Source organism: Rhincodon typus, chromosome 8 (assembly GCF_021869965.1).
Source record: "Rhincodon typus isolate 14 chromosome 8, sRhiTyp1.1, whole genome shotgun sequence".
NCBI classification, from domain to species: Eukaryota; Metazoa; Chordata; class Chondrichthyes; order Orectolobiformes; family Rhincodontidae; genus Rhincodon; species Rhincodon typus.
The window spans coordinates 61,033,400-61,058,111 of NC_063339.1; the positions used below are offsets into that span (position 1 = coordinate 61,033,400).

Below are 24,712 nucleotides of genomic sequence, written 5' to 3' on the forward strand. Positions count from 1 at the left end.
GTCATCTCTTAATGTCTGCTACTGTTTTATTTTACTTTTTCCTTTACCTTTATTTTAATCTTGTTTAGGAGGCGATGGATATACTTTTCAATATGGGATGGGCGTGTGGTGGTGGTGGTGATGGCGTCCGGGGGTCTCCAAGTGAGAAATATATTGTAGCACCATATTTCGCCATATATCTAGACTGCAGATTGGGAACTGCAACATTTCATTTTTGCATATAGGATAATTCATGCATCAATCGTTTCCTGACAGATTTATGTCACTCAAAGGACAGTCTCACTTCTCGTTTTTATCGCTTCATGAAGCCTGGTTAATTTCTCTCAAGTCAATTGGTGCCCTGAAGATGTTTCTTTTCCCTTAAATGTCCCAATTGTTCATTCGCTGCTTGAGTTTGATTCTCTGGGCTTCATAATTAAACAGAATTACTCCAGACCTAATTTGCTCTGTATACTGTAAATTAGTTAGGTGACCTTTTGCAGCTTGCGAAATGGTGTCAAATGTCATGAGATAAATCATTAAAACTAGCCCTTTATTGGAATAGCATGCAAATACGGGCAAGGAGAAAAAAACTGGTGTGTGTGGGGGGGGTGGGTATTAAAAAAAATTGCACTACAGTAATAGACAGAATAAACAGCCTGATCGTACTTACTTCCCCCGTGCTTTGCGATTGGTTAACTAGATGAAGGTTACATGTAGTGCCATTGCCCATCCATGCCCATATTCATGCCCATTCCACTCATAGGTCCTAGAAGGGAGATAAAATCCAAGAAGATGCCAGAAAATCAGCAAGGTCGACTATTCAATAGTGAAAAAGATCCCTTATAATTTTTTTTTGTGTATTTTAGGATCCGTGGGGGCGGATAAATTCCTCACAAATCTCTTGTCTGAAGGATTTGTTTCCCCGTGGGTGCAAAGAAGACAGGCAAGGCAGGCAGCAGGCAGAGAGGAAAACCCTGTGATGGTGGGCATGACAAATGGAGTGGATGGGCGGGATAGAGAAGGTGATGACGCTACACTTAGGGCATGGAAGGACTGCACAAGGCTTACCAGCAGGCCGAATTCCCATATGTTGCTGACCATCCAATACAAAACTTCCCATTGGTTGGCCCTCTGGACTGTATGCTGCTCCTTGGCTTACTGAAGGATCAAGAAGAAAACCTGATTGTAGTCAAACGTGGACACAGAGGAGAAAGAAAAGACATACCAAACAATCAGCAGTTACTCCTGAAACAGCAAACACAATACGTTGTCAAACACCAGAAACTTAAAAAGCAAGTACCATTAAAAAATAAGTTGAGCACCAAATGCATTCGCTACCTGCGATACCTAACCTAACCACTTCCCCATACTGATAAATCCCTGAGAGGTGGAAACATTCCAAAGCTGCAGTCTTAGATTGCAAAAGCACACGCAGTGTATAGCATAATGCTGTAAGGTAAAGGTCCCCTCACCAACACCAAGAAGATTTATTAATTTATTTAATGTAAGAATAAAGAATTTCTTGTGCTTGTGTGTCCTTATCTTTTAATCCAAAAATTATGTAGCTGGGCATTTTGCCCAGATTTTTCCTAATAAATTAGTATGACTAATTTCAGAAATTTCTTTAGTTGTATTGTAAGCATGAAGGCATTAGGGAGCATATTTTTTTAAGATGAGAAGAGAAAGATTTAAAAAGGACATGAGGGGCAACTTTTTTACACAGAGAGTTGTTTGTGAGTGGAATGAGCTGCCAGAGAAAGTGGTGGATGCAGGTACAGTTACAATGTTCAAAAGACATTTAGATAACTTCATGAAAAGTAAAAGTTTGGAGGAATAAGGGCCAAGTGTGGGCAGTTGCGACGAGCTTAGTTTGGGAAGACGATTGGTGTGGACTGTTTGGATCGAAGGGTCTGTTTCCATGCTGTATGACCCCATTGTGCAACAATGTAATATTATGGAGACTAAAAGTAAATTCTGTAGGCAGCTCCTCAACTTTTTCACTGATTAAGCAAATGTTGTACTATGGGGCTGAACTTGCTGGACTTGAGAAGCCCAGCTCCATAGAATTGCAAAATTACAGCATAGGGAATAGTTACCTGGCCATGGCATCAGCCTTGTGTCCCAGTCCTGTACCCATTTAAATAGTTCTTTTAAAAAGATATTTAAACATTTTCCTTTTTATTTCTCTTAAGGATTCAACTATTAGAGCTTGTGCTGAGCTAGCTGACTTGAGACAAGCAAGAAGTAACACAAATGGCTTAAGCATTCCTGAACTTGGAAGAAGGTGAAAATAACATGTTTATGTTGAATGTGGGTAATGAAAGCATGCAGTTTGGCTGCGATGTCTGATACCTGAATACTTTCTATAGACTCACAAATAAAGAAAGACTCTTGGGCAAGGCACTCAGATATCACCTGTAGGTCTAAACCACAGCTAGAGCCAGTGCAATCAGCACAGGGAGCACAGAAATTATTCTTGCATGATTTCAAATTCACTAATCTTTATTGTACAACAATGAGATTAAATTTTAAATCTGTCAAATAAAATCAGAGCTCTCTCTGACCATCGTAGCACTCTGCCTTCTGTTTCATTTCACTCTACACTATCATCCTGATCCCAACAGAGAAATAAGCTCTTCAAATTGTACACAATTCCCATGAATAAATAACATTTTATAAATTGAAGGAAAGCAGCAGGTGCATATCAACATAAAATCAAAGCAGTGTGATTCAGAATCAAAACTTCAATAAAGCTTTTCTCAAGTCAATGCAGAAGGACACAATTCTACAGTCAGCTGAACATGTATTTTGTTTAAAAATTATAAATAAGCCAATTTTTTAAAAAGTCAAATTAATTTTCAGCTATTTTACAATAGGTATTAACTTGGAAAATATAACATCATACCAATTACAATTTTCAATAGAACAAAGGTAACAAGAATGTAGGGGCTATGTCTTCCTCCAATGATTAACTTTGGGAAAAATAGGCCATGATAGTATAGTCATGAACACTGCCTAGTCTCATGTCTTTTTTCTGGTGCAATTATTGAACGGAGCAAAATGTGTTCCTTGATGTTTCATCCAACCGGCTGTTAACTGCAAATCCATTTAGTTGAATTTTAACATGTTTCTTTAAAGTAACCCATAGCTTTAATTAATGTTGATAAGTAGCAATGTTGCTGAAAATAAGCAAGCACATTCACCAAGGGGTTGTGAGCAGTAAGGAAAGCAACAGTGGCTGAGAAAGACAACCAGTGATTCAGTAGCAGTACCCACTAAACAAGCTTTATATGCTGCAAGGATGTTTGCCCAATTACCAATACCAACAGAAATAAAGCAGCCTCTGGAAAGTGAGGGTGGGAAAGTCCAGTTGGCACCAATTTAGCAAGATTGCTCCCTGCTTTGGGATTCTGGAGCAAAAGCCTTTCCAGAATGCCAAGCAGCCAGGTTTATTTACCAGGTGAAGGGACTCCTGAAGAATAACTTGATGAGGATTTGTGCCTGCGGGACTTGAATATAGTTACTACTTGGGACTTGCCTGCTCGATTTGACTGGTCAATCATGGGTTGTACTATTCTTCTCCTGGCATTAATAAACCTGAAACAAACATGAAAAAGTGAGATTTTAATTTCTTAATCTGAATAATCAATATTAGAGCTCAAACTTATGCAGCATTTCAAATTGTTGAAGGCATTAAAAAGACAACCTGTTCACATGAGCACATTCGTCATCTGTTGATTTAAAGGTTTCTAACATCAACTATTTTAAATGTTAGTGTTTAAGATAGAATGTCTGCCTGTGCTAGAGTCACAAACATCGTAAAAGTTCATTGCCTCAAATAGGTTGCTTTCTCCTCATAGGGGGTGCAACTCCCCTTCCAGCTGTCCATAAATGAAGACCAGGCGTTTGCCACTCTCTGCTTTCACAAGGTATTGTTATGTCAGCAAGCCCATCAATTAGGCTGTCTGAAGTTTTATCACCACAGCAGCAAATAAGTGCTGGTACAGAAAGGCTCCCGCTCATTCGCAGCTCCTGCAGTTTTAGACTGTAAAGTCAAGGGGTCATTTAGAGGTTAGCGACTGGCAACAGTGACCTTTTCAACCAAGATTTCCACACCCAGGGCAGAAAATAAAAGCAAATGCCCACCAGGAATGTGGGTACTAAAAGACATTTGAAAATAGATGACTTGTTTCTACAGATCAAAACAGACACCTTTTTTGGTGATTATGGTTTCATAGGCATTCAGACATGTATATTTTGCCATTTTGGGAAACAAGCGATGGAGAAGGATCAAAAATGGTGGTGGGGTCACCAAGCCATTAGGTCATTAAAATTAATGCTTTTCTGGAATACCTAACACAGGCTACTTTTCACATCAGAAAGTTCGACAATAATTGTATTTCGAGGACACAGCAAAGTGCTGCAGTTCTAAAAAAAAATATAGCAACCTTGGATTTCAGTTCTGATTTGATAAATTATATTACACCTTGACAGTCATCCACTGTTACCAGAAAATTCCCACCCTCCTGTTCTTCCCAAAAAGCCAGATAAAATGATTTCATAAAAGCTGTGCAATTAATCATTGCAGTGCTGTCTTTAATTTATCTGCTCCACCTCCCAGCCAAACCGCCCCTCCATCCAAAAAAACACCCTCACATTTTTTATTATCTGAAATGTTAGAAATCTCTATGCAGAGGCCAAATGTTTGCATTTGAAATGGAGCCAAGCTACTCCACTGTCTTTTATGTCCAGCTAAGTGCAAGAAATACAACTCATGCGAATGGCATGTAACAAATGTCTCATGGCTGTGAAATTGGGGGATGGGGAGAAAGAAAATGAACAAGAAGCCCAAAAAAATTGTCCCATGGCAGATTTCTGATGCAAAATGGCCATTGTCAAATTACCTATTATTCTAAAGTAAGCATTCTTAGTTCAGAAAGCACCTTCTAAGAGGAATGTATTAATTTTGTCAATGCTTTAGCAATGCATTATGAATTATTTTCCATCTGTATACAGATTATTGAAGGGCAATCCTCCAAAGATTTGCATTCTATCTTTGTTGTCAAAAAATGTCACCCAACACAATTACTTGTCTTGCCTAAGCTTCAGTTGAAAAGCCGCTTCAGGCATTAAAACAGGCTAAGCAACCGAAGAAAGAGATGTTCTTCAGGGAAATGGTGAGTCTTCTTTATAACGAGCAGTGCAGATATCATTAAATCAAAACGTCAGTAAACAAACGTCTGTTCCACAGTTGGAATACACAGAGTGACCCTGTTCAGAATGAGAGCCAGTTCAGTTACGATTATGAGATCCAAACTGAATTCAATTCATCCCGTGCATATACTTGCCACCATAGTGAATTGCAGCAAGGCAAAATGTAATATTAAGTTATACATGTGACATGAGTTTCGGCAGATTTGTTTTTGATTTAATTCGATAGACATTGAAGCCAAATCTGAATGAAGATCGTGTGCAATAAAACAGAATGTGCACATGATAATTCACTTTAGTCCTTAGAGACTTCATGGCTGGTTTTTAAAACGGTAATTTTTAAATAAAAGCTCTTAGATTAATTTTTTTTCTATACGAGGCATGTCACTCCGGAACTTTGTACTTCTACGGAGGTCCAACTCTGAAACTCTTTAAAATTTTACTTAAGCAATTGTTAGTTCTGCATCAGGCCAGTAGATGGGGCAGTTTGCAAGAGCAGGGTTTATTCACCCATGTGGAAGAAAAAGTAGCACGACAGGTCCCACCCACTAAATTGTGTCCCCCATTGTGCAATCACAGATCTATATTCACTGCTGTAGTCGAGAACACTGCATTTCAGTGATCCAAGCTCTTGGGTAATGGAGGAAATGTTGCGCAGGTTGCAAATAATATCAAACTAAAAGTGAGAAAGATAGGCAGGCACTAATATGCAGTATCATGTAAAAGATCCAGTGTGGACTTAGTTCTCACTTCTTATACTGAGAAACACTAAGTGGCTTGGGGAAGGGGTGGGGGGAAGTGCAAGAGGGAATAAAAAAACTCAAGAATCCTGTGTTCTCCATTGAAGCATTTCTGGCTGATTGGCTACAAGGAGCAATGATGGTCAGGGCAAGCAACACACTCACCTTGTCAGTTGTTGGGAGATTTAAAGTTGATTTGGACTGAACAATATGGCAAACAATCAATGCCACATTGTGTAAAATATATTTATCAGGAGAGTTCTGAGAAGCACTGTCTTAAAGGATGATGGAAGCTGATTCAGTTGTGACATTCAAAGACGAATTACAAATCTATTTAAAGAGGAAACATTTGCAGGGCTATGAGGAAATGGGATGTTGGGTAGCTCTTTCAAAAAGTCCAGCAGTCATGATAGGCCAAATAGCAGACTTTTTAAAATAAGGAAAAAGTTTCAGGAATGAGTTTTAATATTAAGTGCTTTTTCTAAGGACCTATATTTGGTCATGGCAGCATGTCACCCTTTATTCCCCTCCCAGTTTTTCTCAATACAAGTAACCCAAGGCTATGTGTCTACTTTACAGTCCAGAAGGGTGCATTATTCGCTCTTTGACCAATGTTGATTTCGGTTCTAACAGCATAGCTGAAAGAAATGGGTAATTACATCTGTCACTAGCACCAGATATTTCTTGTTTAAAATGCATACAAACACAAACACATTACTATAGCAGTATCGAAGGTAACTTGAGTTTACTCAGCTAACACTTTCTCATTGTGATAATGCTAACTTGCCAGGCTGAGCTACTCTGTTGTCAATATAATGCTAATTCCCTGCCCTTCATACATACTGAGTTTAAATTGACATTAGAAGGTATGTACATTTACTCTAATCTACCATTGGAATACATTCATTTGCACTGTTTATACTTGACATTTTGATTTGAACCAAAGGCAATTGTAACTGTTTCAAGTCTAGAACCAGCGAAGTAAAATGCAATAGGATTGCTGCATCTAAAGCTGTTCTGTATTTTCTTCAGTTTTCAATGCTTACTTAATGCTGTAATGTTTAGAATTTGTAGGTTGCTTTTTCACATGTCAAGTGGGAAAAGAATGCGTGAGGTGTAGTGTAAATTATACTTCAGATCTTTTGGTGTCCATACTTGCTCATTTTGAGCACAATAACCCTCTCCATACTAGCCTTACCGGCAGACTAATGTGTTGCATCCCTTTGGGAGTTGATTCAAAGCTCTGTAGCTACACTCCCTTTTATCAATCAGAATACGGCCAATTGAGATTATCAGACCAAGCAGATAAGACTGTTTTCTCTCCTCCCAAGAGCCGCTAATGGTGTGCGCATATGACACACAAAAAAACTCCAGAGATGAGAAGGAGACTTCAATGTGCTCCTGTATCACATCAGAGTAATGCACCCCTCCTCTTTCCCCTCCCCCATTCATTTCTCCCTGCCGCTATCCAAGTAATGGGCTGGACTAAATTACTAGGTTTTTCTTTTTACCCCCAACCATTTTTATTATTTACATCTGGTAGTCTCCTTATTATAAAGTCTCTCTTGCTCCTCTTGTACATACTTGCACATAAGGCTGCACAGAGCTGCAAACCATTATAGTCCCTCTCAGCATGGGAACTTCATACTGTCTTCAAACAAATAATTACAGGCAAGGTTAAGGGGTCACATAGAGGTCATATCTTTGGATACTCATCAGAATGTTTACGTTAGTAGCAACAGTGGTTCATTTAACATGCGGAGATTTAAAAAAATGTTTAAAATGCTAACCAAATAGAAGTGTCTAACTTTCAACTAAGTAAATCTGAAAGCTTAATACACTTTCGTTTAATGCACTCACTAACCGATCGTTACAATAATTATAATAATTCCACTGCAGTTACCTTTAAGAAAAACAGTTTTGTGTGGTGCCTATGTAAGGTTGACTTTCTCTTGCATCAATGTTGAAGGGTTATGGAACCTCTTTTTCTGTAATTCATACCACCCTGTTTTCTACTTTACTAATTCAGCGCCACACCTGGCAACTTCTATTTTTAGCATTCTGGCCCTTAATGTCAATTTGTATTCATCTGGAACACAGCCCAAGTTTGATTGTCATTTCAACTTAAGCAAAACTATCCTCTAAAACTAGTTGCTTAACCGGTTTGTGAAATCTTGTACCTGATAAACTGGGATATACCCCCTAAGCTGAAAGGCACATCTATTAGGTCCTGTCACAGATAGAAAGCCTTAATAGGAACAGGCTGATGAATGTTAATATCTTAATATAGTAAACTGTGTTTGTATGAAAAGCAGCATTTTACTTTTGTTTTGGCGGGCCAGTATGATTTGATTTCTCCCTACACAGAAATATAAATGTCTGAAGCTTAAGTGAGCAACAAGAATTAATAACCACCGCTGAATCTTCTACGAAAGCAGTTGTTACAAATAGAGTTCAAGCTAAAGGAGCATGTAATTAATTGTTTATCCTTGAGAAAATGTATGACCAATCCAGCTACTACAAGCTCCTGTAAACTTACTGGCCTGATTTTCCTATTCTTGCCTGGGGGCTGTTGGATCACTTGGACACAGGAATACTGATTAGGAATGAGCTCTGCCTGCAAAGGAACCTCCATTCAGAAAGGGTGCTCCTGCCCTCTGATTTTCTATGATTTGCTACATCCAGATAAACCAATGGTCCTATTAGCCTGCTATAATTAAATCCCATCCTGATCTTCCAGTGTACTTTAGAGAGATGAACTAAGCATCTTAGTTATCAGGTATAGCTGAAACAGCTAGGATTCTACAACTTAGATCAGCATAGACCTAGGCTAAGGATGAGCTGATTGAGGTTAATAAGATGAACAGAATTGATTGTTCTATACAGATGCGTAATCTTTTTCAACATCTAACAGAAAACCAAAAGAAATGTCCATCCCTTTAAGAGATTCTTTTTTGTCTTGCACCATCTAACTTCCTTTTCCCATGCCACAACACTCCCAAACAGCCTCTCTTTAAATATTCTGACCTGGGTAACATAGGGTTGTGTACAGAAAAATAAAATATGGATTTTATGTTTCCTGCTCATGAAACAAAGGAAAAAAAATTGCTGAACAGGCAGAATTCAGAAAATTATTACTATCTTGCAAATAGAAGTCAGATTTCTATTTGTTTTTATAACAAATATTAATAAATAATACAATAAGTCATTCTCTGTCTACCTTGGCCTAGGGAATATACAGCAATTAGAAGCAATTTCATTGTACTTCTTCACAAAGTTACAATAATGAGATTTGTATAATTATGATGTTTTGGCACTTTGCCTTTAAATATAGGGTAAGATTAATGCAGGCACATGACCTGTACTGAAGTTTGCCTGATGAGGCACTAAAAATTAAAGGAAGGCCTGGGTTGTCTTCCTGGGAAGTATTTACACTTGGAGACATACTGAGATTCTCCATAGTCCCAGCAAAGCATTGAGAAGTTCAGATTGTAAACAGTTGCACTTTAAACTGTCTATTTATTCCCAAGATGGAGGAGAGTTGGGCTTGTAAGGATAACTAATCAGCATTTCTGGCTCGATACAACGTCACACAATGCAGGTTGCCAAGGGAATGGGGTTTTCAGAGGACAGATTTCAAAAACATCCCATAAAATTGAAGAACCAGTTAGTCTTCTAAGGTCCAGGATACCCCGGAAGAGACCAAAAGTCTCTGTGGTTCACCTGACCAAAAGGTGGGTGGGAACCCATGCTCAGATTGATAAAGGCCAAATTCATGAAGAGGTAAAACGAGGTTGTGAGATTTCCCTAGCTTGGGCTCCAGTTTTGAGGGAGGGACTCCAGGAATCCTCTCATCATGAAGGTCAGTCCTGGGGTTTAAAGTTATCAAATGAGAGATGAAAAAAACAGAAGTATTCCCTTAGAAGTTGGGAGTCACTTTGGACTGGTTTCAGGAGAGTTGAATGAATAGTCTGTCTACTTAAAAGGACAATACATTGTATACTTGTGAAGCATGTTTCTTTGGTTTTGCTAAAAAAAAGGAACTTCTGTGGTTTAAAGTAGAAAGTGCCTCCAAAGATGATCAATTTGTCATTTGTCACATCAGAAGTCTCGAAAAGTGAAATCTTGCCATGTCAACGTTTCTGCTATTAACTGCAAGTTAGAATTTCTTTTTTAAAGTTATTGGTCTCTATGGAGATCATGACAAAACATGAATGATCCTCTTTTAGATTTTCTCTCACATCTTGTGCATTTATCAAAGTAACATCTGCCTTAATGAAAAAGAGGTTACCCATTTGGCTAGAATCTGAGGTTGACAAAATTGCATGCCTTCATGTCTTTCAGAACCCAAGTGCGTACAATGTTGGAAGGGTAAAGTCCATACAATCAAATAAATCTGTTCCCTTCAAAAAGTGTGGAGAATCTGCCTGAACTCTACCCAATACTCCAAGGGATTAGGGTACGGGTAGTAACCGATAGTCAGCGAAACTTTCCTTATACTCCAAGATAATATTTTGCAAAGTTGCAGAATATCAATCCAGCTTTAAAGTAAACTTTGACTGCATCTTAATGGTATTGAAATTTGCAACTGTAATCACTAGCTTTACAGAAGTGTCTTGATTATTAACTTCTTTACTCATGTTCACTGAGATTACAATAATTATTATGCTTCTTCCATCTGATATAAAAATATAATTGGGGTGAGTATCTCAGGACTGAAGGGGTGACATTGCTACCTACCATTATTGGGCAGTAATGGAATCTAGACAGCAACTGACCTGCACTCTTACCTCATGATTTTGTTTCCACTGCAAACAGAAAAGTGTTTTTATTTTGTATCTGGTGTGAATCAAAGCAGATCTCACAGTCATAAGCTGAGCTAAAGGAACAATAGCATCTCCTGGAAATCTCACTATTTCTGTCACTGTCATCTCAGTGCAATACATGGAACAGGTGTAATGGGAAGTCTGCACCCATGCTTGGTACATGTGTGGCCTATTAATTTCCCCCATGTCAGCTGATGACAGAGTGACCAACTGCCAGGGATGAAGTAACAATTAAAGCTTTGGCTATGTGTTGCAGTAATATCACACCTCTCTCGCCCCATTGCATTAGCCATGTTGCAGGTGACTGCCTAAAGAATGCTGAAACAAGTTAAGGGTGCATCAATAGATAGGGTTTCCACTCTTATCCCAAAATTAAATATCTAGGTTCATTACATTAATATATTGAATTGAGTTTTAGGTTGAAAACTATTTTCAACCATGTTGTATTCCTGATTGAAATGAATTTGTGATCTCACATCTTCTCCAACATCAAAGCCACCTGGAGTTAGAGAGCTCTACAGCACAGAAAAAAGCCTTTCAGCCCATCATATCTGTGCTGGTCAAAAACCATCACCTAACTATTTCTATTCCCATTTTCCAGCACTTGATCCACAGCCTACTTCCTCCTAGAATGGCTGAAAGGAGGCCATTTGGCCTGTTTTGTCCACACTGGCTCTCTCTGCTAGTCCCAATCCCCCTTGGTTTCTCCATACCCCTGCAATTCTTTCATCTTCAGATAATTATTCAATTCCCTTTTGAAAGCCACAATTGAACCTACCTCCTCTACACTCTCAGGCAGTGCATTCCAAATATTAATGCCTTACACTATAAAAAAAGTTTTCCTTTATTTGGCTACTCTTCTGAAATAAATGTTCTCTGGTACTCAAATCTGCTCCAATGGAAATAGTTTTGACTGAAGTATTCTGTCAGATCTCAACATTCTCCAAAATGGATCCCAATTTCTCCAGTCTCCCGTAGCCAAAATCATTCTTGTCAACCTTTTCCACCCTGTCACTAATGCATTCACATCCTTCCTAAAATGTGTACTGCCCAAAAAGGGGCACAATACTCCACTTGTGGTCGAACCATTACTTTGTAAAATGATTCACTATAACTTCAGAAAAGAGCTGGAGAAACTTCGCAGATCTTGCAGCATCCCTCTACAAGATGCTACCAGATTGCTGAGCTTCTCCAGCAGTTTCTGTTTTTATTTCAGATCTCCAGCTTCTGCAGTACTTTGTTTTATGCACTATAATTTACTTTTGGACTCTACGCCTCTATTTAAAAAGTTCAGAATCCAATATGTCTTCTAACTGTCCACTCAACTTGCCCTGCCATCATGGGAACTGGATGCCATTTGCAAGGCCAGTGTTTATTCCCCTCTCCCTAAATGCTTTTAATTTGAGTGACTTCTTAGACTATTTCAAATGGCAATTAAGAGCCAATCATGTTTCCGTGGTCTGGAGTCACATGTAGTCTAGTCCAGATAAGAAGGCAAATTTTCGTCCCTAGAAAAAATTATTAGTGAACCAAATAGGTCTTTTTAACAATCAGTGATAGTTGCTATTTCTGACACTAGCTTCAAATTCATGATTGATTAAATGATTTAAATTCTGCCAGCTGCCATAGTGGGATTTGAACTTATAACCCTAGAGTATTAGCCTGGACCTCTGAAGTACTAGCCCAGTAACATTACCACTAATGCGAACATCTCCACAGGGCAGTGTCTGTTAATTTTGTCCCAGATTATTTTTCTAATAACTTTCCCATCATGAAGGTTAAACAAATGGGCTTGTCATCATTAGGTTTATCCTTAAATTCTTTTGAACAAGACTGTAACATTTGCTAACCTTCAGCTTTTTGAAACTTTGCCTGTATCTAAAGATACTGTGGCCAAAATCTCAAAAATTTTCACCCATACTTCCCTTAATATCCACCCCGGATTAGTTCATCAGTTGCCAACATGCATTTTGCTACCGTTGTTACCACTAGACATTACTATTCAAGAACTCTCCTGCCAATTTCCCATCTTCCACCCCACATAAACTTCAGATCATTCAAACTTAGCTGTTTGTGTCTGACTTTGCACCAAGTCCTATTCTCTGTACTCACTGATCTACATTGGATCACAATCCAGCAGGGCCCAGGTTAAATATTTTCATCCTGTTTCAAATCCTTCCATGGTCTTGCCCAGCTGTATCGCTGTAATCTCCTCCAGCCTTAAAAGCTTTTGAGATCTCAACACTCCACTATTTCCGGCCTTTGGTATATCCAATTTTAATAATTGGCGGCTGTGCCTCATACAAAACAATTGTATAGAAATTATGCCTTCCACTCAATTGAATTCTCTTCCTAGTCTCTGCTTTTAAAATCTGGTGATACGTTTGAAAACAGCGTCCCTGAAATTGTGTACAATCAGTCAGTGAGTGAGAGTAGTCCTGGTTCATCTTTATGTTTCAAAATCGGTGCATTGTTTTACCAATTTCAAATTCTTTCTCTCACCCAAAGAGAATTTATTGGGAAGCTGCAGCTGGAAAATGCAAAGATAAATTAAATGAGGAATCCTGGGACAACAGAATTTCTCGTCATTACTGCATCTATCTCAATAATAAAATCAATGAACAAGGATTACAACTTTCTGGTGGATCCATCTCTTAAAAGCCACACTTATCATACATTTTGGTCCGAGCTATCAGAATGTTTTCACAGGATACCTACAGTGTGAAAGCAGGCAATTCAGCCCATCAAGTCCACACTGATCCTCCAAAGAGCATCCCACCCAGACCTAAGCCCTGTAACCCTGCATTTCCCTTGGCTAATGCACCTAGCCTGCACATCCATGGGCACTATGGGGCAATTTAGCATAGCCAATCCACCTAACCTGCACATATTTGGACTGTTGGAGGAAATGGAGCATCCAGAGGAAACCTAAGCAGACACTGGGAGAATAACAATTCCACACAGACAGTCATCCAAGGATGGAATTGAACTCAGGTCCTGGTGCTGTGAGGCACCAGTGCTAACCACTGAGCTACCATGATGCCCTTGGTTTGTATTCCTGTTAGTTGCCAAGGCAGATTCAATTTTGCTACCAATAATAGACACCATCAGCATGGTTTCGTTGAATTCCAACATGAACCCTTGAACAGACCATAATTTAATTTGTTCCAACACTTTATGCCAAATCCCTAAACAGGAACGTTCACCCATTCAGCAGAAATCCCAGGAGTCATGCAAAAATTTTTCTGGCTAAAGGGGTTTTGAAGGATGATTTTATTTTGTCAATAGTGAAAAATGGTCGTTATGGTTGTAAAAAAGCAATTTTGTATTGGTGACTTATTTTGATGTATGTTCACATGGCCTCTTTCAGACTTGTTAACAACATTGTTCACATTCACATTTTAAGCAAGAGGTTTGCATCCTTTCACCAATTCTAGATCAGTGCTGGGTCGCTGTAACACAACTGTAAACTGCCAAAGACCTTATCCCTATGGTAGTATCTGTTCACAGAATTAACCATATTGTTCATGACATTTATCGCTGTGGGGCCAGTAACAGACAATAACGCCAATCTTGCCAGCAAACCCACATCCTAAGAATCCATTCTTTTAAAAAAAACCTGCTGATACCTCCAATAATCAGGACTGTATCACACTTCAACAGATCTACGGATCAGCAAATCTGACTTCTGCTATACACTTTTTCTTAGTGTAAGAACCTGATCCTAGAGATAGTGGATATTTTTTGCTCTTGTGACTGTATGATGACTTATCTCCCTTGATAAGTGTAATGCCTACTGTGTAAAGTGGCAAGCTTCGAGTTTCCCTTCAGAAGGATCTTGTGCACTAATTATCATCGCATGGAATCCCCTAATACAGAATTTGAGGCACCGGGTTGACCAAATTACAGCCAAGGACCATTATCTATCATCAAGTTGCTTGCAGTCACTATTTTCATAATGCAAGTTGCTTTAAATGGTCACTTAAGATTCGTGGGTGCAGCATGAAGTACACTGAGAACACAAGAAAATGACAGTGAGTATACTTTGTGAGGGCATCTTGTGTGCAGTACATGAGTCAGAATCTGGCAAGGGCCCAAATGTCTCCAATGATTTATCCTTCATTTACCAGTCATGAAACAGTGACTGCACTTCAAAATAATCCATTTTGGGTGCAGCACTTTGGGACATCCCAAGAGATGTGAAAAGGTGCTATATAAATGCAAATTTAAAAATATACCCAATGCATATGTTAAGCCAGAAATGAAGATGACTAGCATATCTTGACCACGTCCAAACTTGTTCCTTGTTTGTACTAATACAGTAATTCATGTTTTGTGCAAATCTACAATTAAGCAATGTTTTTGTCTTTTCTACATGTGAGAATGTGCTGTGAGCCCTGACACTTCAACAACTTACAAACAGTACTTGATTTTTAAAAATAAATTTATATTTTGGAATCACATTAGAAAAACAGTTAAAAATACCCCCAAAATTGTGATATTTTCATGTAAGTGTTTAAAGAATTTAAACATCAGAAAAATGGAAAATTCAACATGAATACACTATATTGTAGAACAACTATTCTGCCTCTACAATAAGACATTTTAATAATCTAATTTTACAGTGTATAAATTTACAGTTACAAATATATACATTAAATAAAATAGAATCAAAAGGGAATTTTATTTATTCAATGCCTTAATCAATTGCCAATGTTCCTTCATTAAGAACATGAAATAAAAGTTTGTTTGAATATGTGATGTTAGTTAGTAAAAACATGTAAATTTGATATTGGCAGTTGATTAATGTTCACTTTATCATTTCATAGTCAATATTCTGATTGTAGTTGAAGAAGTACAGTATGCAGTTAGAACAATGTGAATGAACAAATGAAGTCACAGTACAAATACACTAACTGTTAGCAGTAAGATATAATAGTATAGAAGCACTAACCTCAAATACTGTTTGATTCCATCACATTTAGAACACATTGCAAAATCATATTGCACTAAGAACAAGCCTTGGTGGCTCAGTGGGTGATCTAATTGCATTGTATGATACTAAAGTATTTAATCAGCAAGATAGCTAGAGTTTGTATTTCAGAGTGTCATCCAGTGAGTACAGATGAAGATGCCAGCTGAGGACTGGATTAGGTACAGCAATGTTACCCTTCATATTGAATGAGCCCATTCATGAATAATGGTTGCTTGGATGAGGTGCCAGAGTGAACTCAACATCCATAGATCATACTCATTCGTGAGTCAGTGGCTTCAATATTCAATGTAACACCATCAGGGATTGGAAAATGGGTCGAATCCGAATCCACTGAATTTCTGCTTCTTTTACAAATTAAAAACAAATTTCACAGGTGGGGGGGGAATGACAGTTGGAATGCATATATAGTGGTGTGTGCTTGTGGTTGTTATGACTGCCATAGTTAAATCTTGCCAGTACTTTTAGAAGGCATGTATTAGGGTGTTCTATGGCCATTTTATGCCTCTGGGGTTGAGAGCTGATGTGTTCTAAATTTAACGAAGGCCCCTACTCAACCGAATTTAATTGTCAATGCTCTAATACAATTCTTCGAAATGTAATTGGTAAGCCACAGGATAACTGTTGCACATGTCAGGCTTCTCTGTTATACTACAACAGAGAAGGGTACCCCTGGGGATTATTCAAAAACTCCATCCCTCAGATTTGGGATGGGATGGGTGCAAACTGATAGCTGCAGCAGTGAGGAGGAAATTCTGCCCTTCTGTATTTTGAGTGGTGTAATGTTGTCATGGAATTTGGAAGTTGGACAACTTTAACTTGTGATCTACGTTTGACATTTCATACATTTGATGCAGCCACTTTTTGCAAACAATAGCAATAATGTCCTGTATGAACAGAAGTTTGTGAACATACATCAATTTTTATAAATTGTACAATTCATCAACTGTGGCTCATTTGCATGGAAGCTATATACTTGTCGTCTTCATATTCAAGTATAGCAATTCATTCATAAACTAAATTTCAACCTCCCAGAAGTAATATTCACGAGCCAAATTAATCTACTTTATGCACCTTGCTTTATGAACGTTCCTGCCTTTCTTTAAAAAAAGTGTTACTTCATTGATATTTTAATTAAATGTATTATTTAATTTCAACATCTTTTGAAATTTATTATCTAACGATTTTTAATTTAGTTGCATTTTAATTCGTAGATGATTACAGTTCTAATACATCAATCAGAATCGTATTTAATAAACATTTTGTGCTCCAAAAACTACTTGATTTAATGTAATAAAAATAATATCAAGTACAACACTGCTGCAATTCAGTTAATTAAATTGTTGCCTCAGCTTTTTGTGTTAATTATTTATAAGTTTTCAAAATAAACAATATATTTGAAAACTGCAAATACAGCATTTAAGGCAAATTGTAATTTGATCCAGCAAACCTTTCCCTTTAGTCAGATAAAAATGATTGCAGAATTGTCTGAGCTGGTTTAGCTGATTTGCATTTAAAGATAACCTTTTGTGTGGGCAAGTTTGTATTTTTAAAATCTTACCATAGATATCCATGGTTGAGACATCATAATTACAGTTGTAGAGAAAACAACAAATTAAATGATCATTGAAGGGGAAAGTGTAGGACTCCGCTGACAAGTGAGCAAAGATAAAGTAATTTAAACCTTAACACCTGAACATTCTTGTTCATTCCAGAAGTGAACTTGACGTGACAACATTTATATGATGACTTAATAACACAAGAAGCACAAATTGACAGATAAAGTTTTGATGTAATCTGGTCATAATTAACAAGATGAGGAAAATTAGTTCCTCCAGATTTGGGCTTAAAGTAAAGGTCCTCACATAATTTAATACCTTCAATTTTCCTTTGACTTTTTCTATTTCAATTATGATAGATTTCCTTATTAATTCCACAAAAGGAAACATGGTTCAGTTATCATCGACTGAGGGCCAGCTGTTAGCTGTCCATCAACCACCTGAAGTGGACAAGCAGACCAGGAGCAAGAATGTCACTCCTTTGATCTGGCAAAGAGCAACTGCTGATTTATGTACCAGGACTTTGTTCTTCTGTTCCATTTTACTTTCTTTCCTAAGGCAGAACCACAAAATCTGGTGCAAAACTGCTCTGTTCACTGCAACATCAACAAGCTCTGACAACTGCAACAGGCTTTCGTTGGCTCGGAGACAGCTCTCAGGCATCTCTTCTGATGCTCACCTTTCGAGATTCAGTTGTTATTGTTCAATTTAACTTCTGTACATTGAATGGACTGTGGCCAACATGCCTGGGGCATAAACACACCTGTATGAAAGGAGCCTTATTGTGGCAACCAACTCGTCCAACCTGCATACACACTACCCATTTCCATACCAATAAAAAAAATCCATCCTTCCCCAATGGCAAATCTTGCCTGAAGTGCACTTCATTTTTCTGCTGACCTCTAAAGCCTTATTCACAGTCAAGAACATTTTTCCTTTTTTTTATTTATTAAAGCCATAAGACCTTAAGAATACGGATTAAAAAGGTTACTTTATATTTGTCTGTCTGCCAGTCAGACGAAAATCTCTCAGGATCCATAAAGCAAATCAGAATGAAGACCCCTTTCCAGGGGTAGATCCATTAACCCAAGTCCAAAAACATTGTCACTTGCTATCTTGACATGTATATTGCTACAGTAAAATGAAGTATTCCCCATTACAATACGTCACCACGCACATCTTTCATTTTAGCTTGTAGTCTACAGAGTGCAGCATAGATATATATTTCAGTGAAAGATGGTTGATTGAGTGAATGGATGTCTTTCTTTTAAAGATAAATCTGATGTGATTAAGATGGTTTGCTATTAATCATCCATGATGATATATACAAAATGTAATCAATACCCTACTTTCATTCAGTCGTGATAAATAACTTGATTGGATTAGAGATTATATTAATGGATTTAAAATGCAGTAAATCCTGAAGTCAAAATTTTTGGGATGGATCTTTTTTAAAATCTTTCCTGCAAAATTTTCAGATATTCATAATGTAACAAACATTGCGCATAATAGCAACACACATAAAATTTTTCATTTTTAAAGTATAGTTTTTAATATTTGCAGAAAATACTTGTTTTGGTTTTGTACTCAGCTGCCTGGCCTACCTTACAAATCTTTGAAACCACCAGCTCAGGTCAATAAACTGCCTGACCTCCAAGTACTCCTGCAAGTGTCATTTAGAAGAGCAGTGAATCAGGAGCAGAGTGGAAAATATCTCAATTATGGGACTGATTGACTCCACAGAGAGTTGTTGCTCTGTCATTATAGTAGGCAGCAAGCAACCTGCACTGTGCATTGGCAGAGTTTAAAATTATTATTTGCTGAGCAACAACAACAGGGCAATTTTATACAAGACAAGGGTAAAGTGATAATTGTTTGATCAATAACACCCAACATCATTCCCATGCCCAACAGTCCCTACTCAAGCTTCATTTAAAACACCCATTTCAATTTGCCTGAGTCTCTGTAAGTACTATCCACATAAGGACATATCTGTAAGACAAACAAGTAATAATCTTTAGGAATCAAATCAAAAGATGCAACTATAGAAGTAAGAATTAATGCAACATTTCTTCACACAAGCACTGCTCACACTTGCACTATAATATTCATTTTAGGAGCCAAACACAGAATTAAATACAAGCATTCGATGTGGGAGTGGGATCAGAGCTAAATTTGTACCTGCTGGTAAAATACTGGATTGAAACAACAGACCAGTCAGACTGCTCCCAAATCCCAAGGCAAAAGCCACAAAGCCTAACTGTCAAGGAAGTGCAAATGAAAGAAGATACTGGTTGTAGAGATGGTGTGTCAGGTTCGTCCCTAAGGCCACTGAATCAAGTTTTCAGAGTCTTACAATATCAGTAGTGTACAGCACTCTCTCTATTCTTCATTCTTGTTATGTCTCAAGTATGCTTGTTTGAAGCCATTCCTTTCCAATCCTTACTTGTTTTAATTAATATTGAAAATAAAGAATCAACAGCAGCTTTAAAGAAGAAAGCATGTTCTATAAAATATGTTCTAACACAGTCACTTCTTGTATGTGGGAAGCTCCTCTCCTCCTAAGTGTCAGTTTATATAAGACGTTTTTCTCCAAAATGAAATTCTCTTACCTCTATGTTTCAAGCATTGTCACTAAAATGTAGGATTCACAATTGAAAGGCTTGCTGGCTGTTAGTCTGAGGTGAACTGCTCACAATCATGGTTTTAGAGCAGAAGAATACCTGCGACGTAATGAGCCATCACTGACTCACTACCTTTATGACTGATGTGCACTATTCAATTTGCTTCTTCTTCACTTGCTGATGTCAAATAAGGTGAAGTTACACAGCACTACCAGATATCAAGATAATTAATGTGCACATTTACATCTCAGTTTCATCAAACTATGTTAATATGTCAGCTTCTGAAAAGAAATGTCTATGGATAAGTGCAAGTTCAGACAGGATTAAATGATAATATTTGAAATATCCTAAAGGGGGCGCTATTTTAGACCTCCAATCTCATTGTGACTTTTTTTCTACAGACTCCATCAGTCCTGTAGCTGAGACAAATCACTTCAGCATTTACTAAGAAATTGAAGAGATTGACTGAAATAACTCCACAGAGGCTGGTATCTCGTCACCAAGTCACCCTTTATTTACACATGCAGAGGCCATGATACTGATCCAGCTTCATCAGAAGCAGCTGCTAGAGTGAGCAGAATTCCTGACATTCCTGTTTATATCTGTCAGCTAGGATTCCCTGATTGGACCAGATTAACAGCCCCAATCGGGGAACTCATATTCTATGAAGTCCACCTGGCTGACCTTGTTGCAATCATTACATCAAACTACTTTAAAAATACTTTCATATCCAAGATAAAAAAATACTGAACACTCCTAAAGTATGTAAATTCTGTGTTTCTTAATACCATGTGATAAGATGCTTTTTCGGGTAACTGATTATGATAGAATTGAAGAGTACCTTTTGAAGCAAATTTTGAACTGTAGCTAAATATTCAGGACTGCAACTAAATCAGGTTATATATGAATTAGGTTCCACATTTTATTTCTTGAAATGGACAAGTAGTTCCTAGTTTTGAATATCAAGCTGTTTCTCTACCTTTCATACACGATTGGTTCAACATTAACAGAGACCAAGGTTTTCCACACAAGGGATCAGAAACTGATGTCTAGACCTAACCACTTAAGACAGGTGACTATTAGTCCTAGTCCCTTCGGTGGCAGTCTCTTAACTATCTATCTAATGGCTCTGTGTCAATATCTCCCCATTTTCTTCTAAATTCTGCTTAATCAACAATATATGTCAATTTAAACTGAACTAGAACCATAGGGCACAGCTTTACTTTTTTTGCAAAAATAAGCAAAACATAAATCTTACCGCAGTAACCTAGCAACCTTAAACACAAAGTAAAAGCGCCCTTAAGCTATAATTGAGCTGATTTTGTCAACATAGTTTTCCTACCTGGCTGTTGGAAATCTATCGGCAGTGCTCAACCACTGGAAGAGTTTAATTAACACATTCACAAACCATAGCCTCTATCACAGTGTCCAATCAGGTTTGATAACATCAGACCTTTTGTGGAATCCTCTTTAATTCAATTTATCTTCACCTTTTACCAAACACAGTGCTCCAGCTTAAATGATTGCTCGCTGCAAGCTGGCTATCACTGGTTTTACCAATTACTTTGAAATATGCTCTCACTTGTGAAACCGGCAGGTACCCTGGTAAACAAATGCAAGCATTTCAAAGTCGTTTTAGACTCTGAACTCCTTTTCTCTCTCCGACATCAGGAGAGCTGATTATTTTCCACTCAAAATACAGCATTCTATGCATTTGCTGTATTGTCATAAGACTAGGAAAAATATATAATGGCAGGAATCTAAAACTGAATTGATCTGTCTGGCAATTCTATCCAATAGCAGTCTGGGAAGAAGATATGCTTGAAAAGTTGCCAACTAGAACAGGTCAGCCAGTTGTTTTTGGCCTGCCAGGCATAAAAAGTCTTGCTGAAATCCCAGGATTATTAAGATGAGCACTGGCTCAGAAGAGAATTTTACCCATTCAGTAACAAAGATACATTAACCCATGATACCAACACTAAAGTTTTACCTCAATTCTAACTTAGTTTGGAGCAGGAACATGAAGAACAGGCTTAGGACCATTTATCCCCTCAGGACTGCCCAGCTACTAAATTACACTATGGCTGGGACAGAATTCCAGATTTTGAATACTGTTGATGTCATCACACACTTCATTATATTGCTATCTGTCCTAGTCCTAATTTTACATCCTCTCATTCTTGATAGCTAGAGTGGAAATAGTTTTCCATATGTAGCCTGCCAAATCACTTAACATTTTGTTCAAGGAAATATAAGTCAAATTTATTAATCTATTCCTTTTTGAGAGGATGCTTGAGCACTTCATAAAAAAAATAGGAATTTCACTGAAGATTCTATCAAACTGTCCAATGCAAACATGACCTCAAAGACAATCTTGCACAAGACTGTTCACAGTTTGTGTGACAATTAGAATTAGATCTTTTCACTACCATATTGCATTTAGTATGCTTTGCAGAAAGCACCATCTTAGACTGCAGTTATACTGCTTAAGTGATCCTAAGCAAAGTGAGCTTGCCCTCTAGAGTTGGGTCCGCTTTGCTGAGTAGATGTATTTCTGTGACACAGCAGAATTACCTTCGCAATTTGTGTTGATAAAAGGCTAAAGCTCTTTGCACTGAAGCAAGCTACATATTTCAACCACAAATCTCACAGGATGGGAAGCTGTTGCAGTCAAGATACCTATACTCTGTTTTCTACAAAACAGCAGCAGTGAGAGTAATATTATTTATTTATTCAATGAGGTATTTCCCAAACTCACATGTTGTATTACAGAGAGATTTCTGGTAATCTGGGTGTCATTAAACAAAAGAATCTATTATTTTACAAACAGTAATAGATAAACTTAGGCAAGTCAAACAGATGCTCTTTCCCCTTGCCTAACAGTGCAAAAGCACGACCTGGTATGCTGCTCTTCGTAGTTGGTTTAGCAAATTTTATTTTGACATTATTCTTACAGCTGTTAGCTCAAAAAATATCAGACTGACTGCCTTTTCCCCCCTAAATTGTTCCTTTTTATAGCCTTCGATGGCCTTTTCATCTGAGTGATGCAGTCCTTGGTCACAAATCTCACTGCTATTCCACTATGTGACATCTTCACTCGTTTGCTGCTGCTCATTAACAAACAATACTGCTGTGAAATTGGTTTAATGACAAAGTAATAAAATTGCTATTCAACTCACAGATTGCCTGAGGCTCTTCGAGCTCCTACAAGGCTTACACTGTGTGCCAAGATGCATTAAGCTGCTTATTTGTGTACACTGCATCCTTCACTCTGTTTTAGTCTATTTTTCTCTGTCTATATTCAGTATTGTTTCCTTGCTGCCACCCACCTTAAAATTAAAGTTGATTTATGCATGCAACCTGTGCCATATTGACTCCATGTGCTATATCACACAACTGCTGCTGTGAGATATTAATGAGAAAAAAAATTTTGGTACCTCAAATAAGGAAAGAAATCTAGCTTTAATATACAATTCCCTGTTCAGATATAATAATATTGCAACATTAGCCCATAATTTTAACTGCCTCTAAGTAACTGAACAATTTTCCCAGGTTTCACTATTTTTTTAATATCATGATAGCTTACTCTCTAGTATTAAAGGGCCTATGTGTTGAGATATTTCAGGTTTGCAAGCCAATTTTTCTGGACTAGACATTGATATTGCCACATTGATAACGCTATTGCATGACAGGAAAGAGACTGGTTGCATCAAGTAATTCTAGATAAGCAGAAACATGCAGTACGACTTCCAGTAAAGAAATTCTAACAATATTTATAAACAGCAAGTTCATATAGAAACAGTGAGACTGTTGCCCCATAGATATCATCATACAATCTTTATGGTTCGGGTAATGGACGTGGCTGATCTCAGTTGCATCCAGCTTCATATCATTTTCCCTCCTTCCATAAGATGATATAGCTCCTTTAAATACCAGCTTGCCTTTTTCTGCTTGGGCTATTTGAAGATTTTATTAATACAAGATGCACACATACCTACAAAGCCGTTGTGCTTCCACCTGTTTTTCATAATGGGTGCCCACTGCTAAAAGTACTTGGTTACCATTTCTGGAGGCCACAACCTCACCCTGATTTACTGTTGTTGGACACCAGTGAAATAACAAAATGGCTATGTAGCAGGTGGGTAATTCCTGCTAATTATAAGCAGTCAACATTTTTATTGCTGAAATGTTAAGAGTACTGTAAGTGCTTTGGATTATTTTTATTCTGTGAAACAGTTTTTTGCCTTTCTAATTGCTGAACCTTGCATTTGTATTCGGGCTCCTCAAGTACATAAAGAATGGCCTACAAGTTCTTTACAGCAATGCGGAATGCGCAAGGCACTGACAAGACAGGAGCTGGTCAAGGTGGGTCTGAGGGAGGGGTACGGTTCTTCCACTGTTCAAGAAAGAGGCCTAGATTTTGTTTAAAGTAAAAAGGGAGATGACCAGGTGGAGTGATATGGGGGAGGGAGTTCCAAACTGTCTGAATGCAGTCATTGAGATAGAGGCTACAATGGTTGACGTGAGACCATTTGACCGTGAGACACAGGAGCAAAAGTAAGCCATCTGGCCCATCGAATCTGCTCTGCCATTCAATGAGATCATGGCTGATTTGGTAATCCTCAACTCTACTTTCTTGCCTTTTACCCATAACCCTTAATTCCCTTAATGATTGAAAATCTCTCTATCTCAGCTTTGAATATATTTAATGACTCAGCCTAAAAAGCTCTCTGTGGTTAAAATAATTTCCACAGAGTCACAATTTTCTGTGAGAAAA

General features: G+C 37.8%; 1 protein-coding gene across 1 annotated transcript in view; it reads right to left on the reverse strand.

Moving 5' to 3' along the window:
* LOC109921702 (homeobox protein Meis2-like) overlaps positions 1 to 24,712 on the reverse strand; it is an 81,530-nt gene that overhangs the window by 3,924 nt on the left and 52,894 nt on the right. The window contains exons 5-6 of the mRNA XM_048600435.1: positions 3,440 to 3,579; positions 1,051 to 1,140 (exon numbers count right to left, since the gene is read on the reverse strand). Of these exons, the coding sequence (XP_048456392.1) occupies positions 1,051 to 1,140; positions 3,440 to 3,579 (230 nt within the window). The remainder of the gene's footprint in view (positions 1 to 1,050; positions 1,141 to 3,439; positions 3,580 to 24,712) is intronic.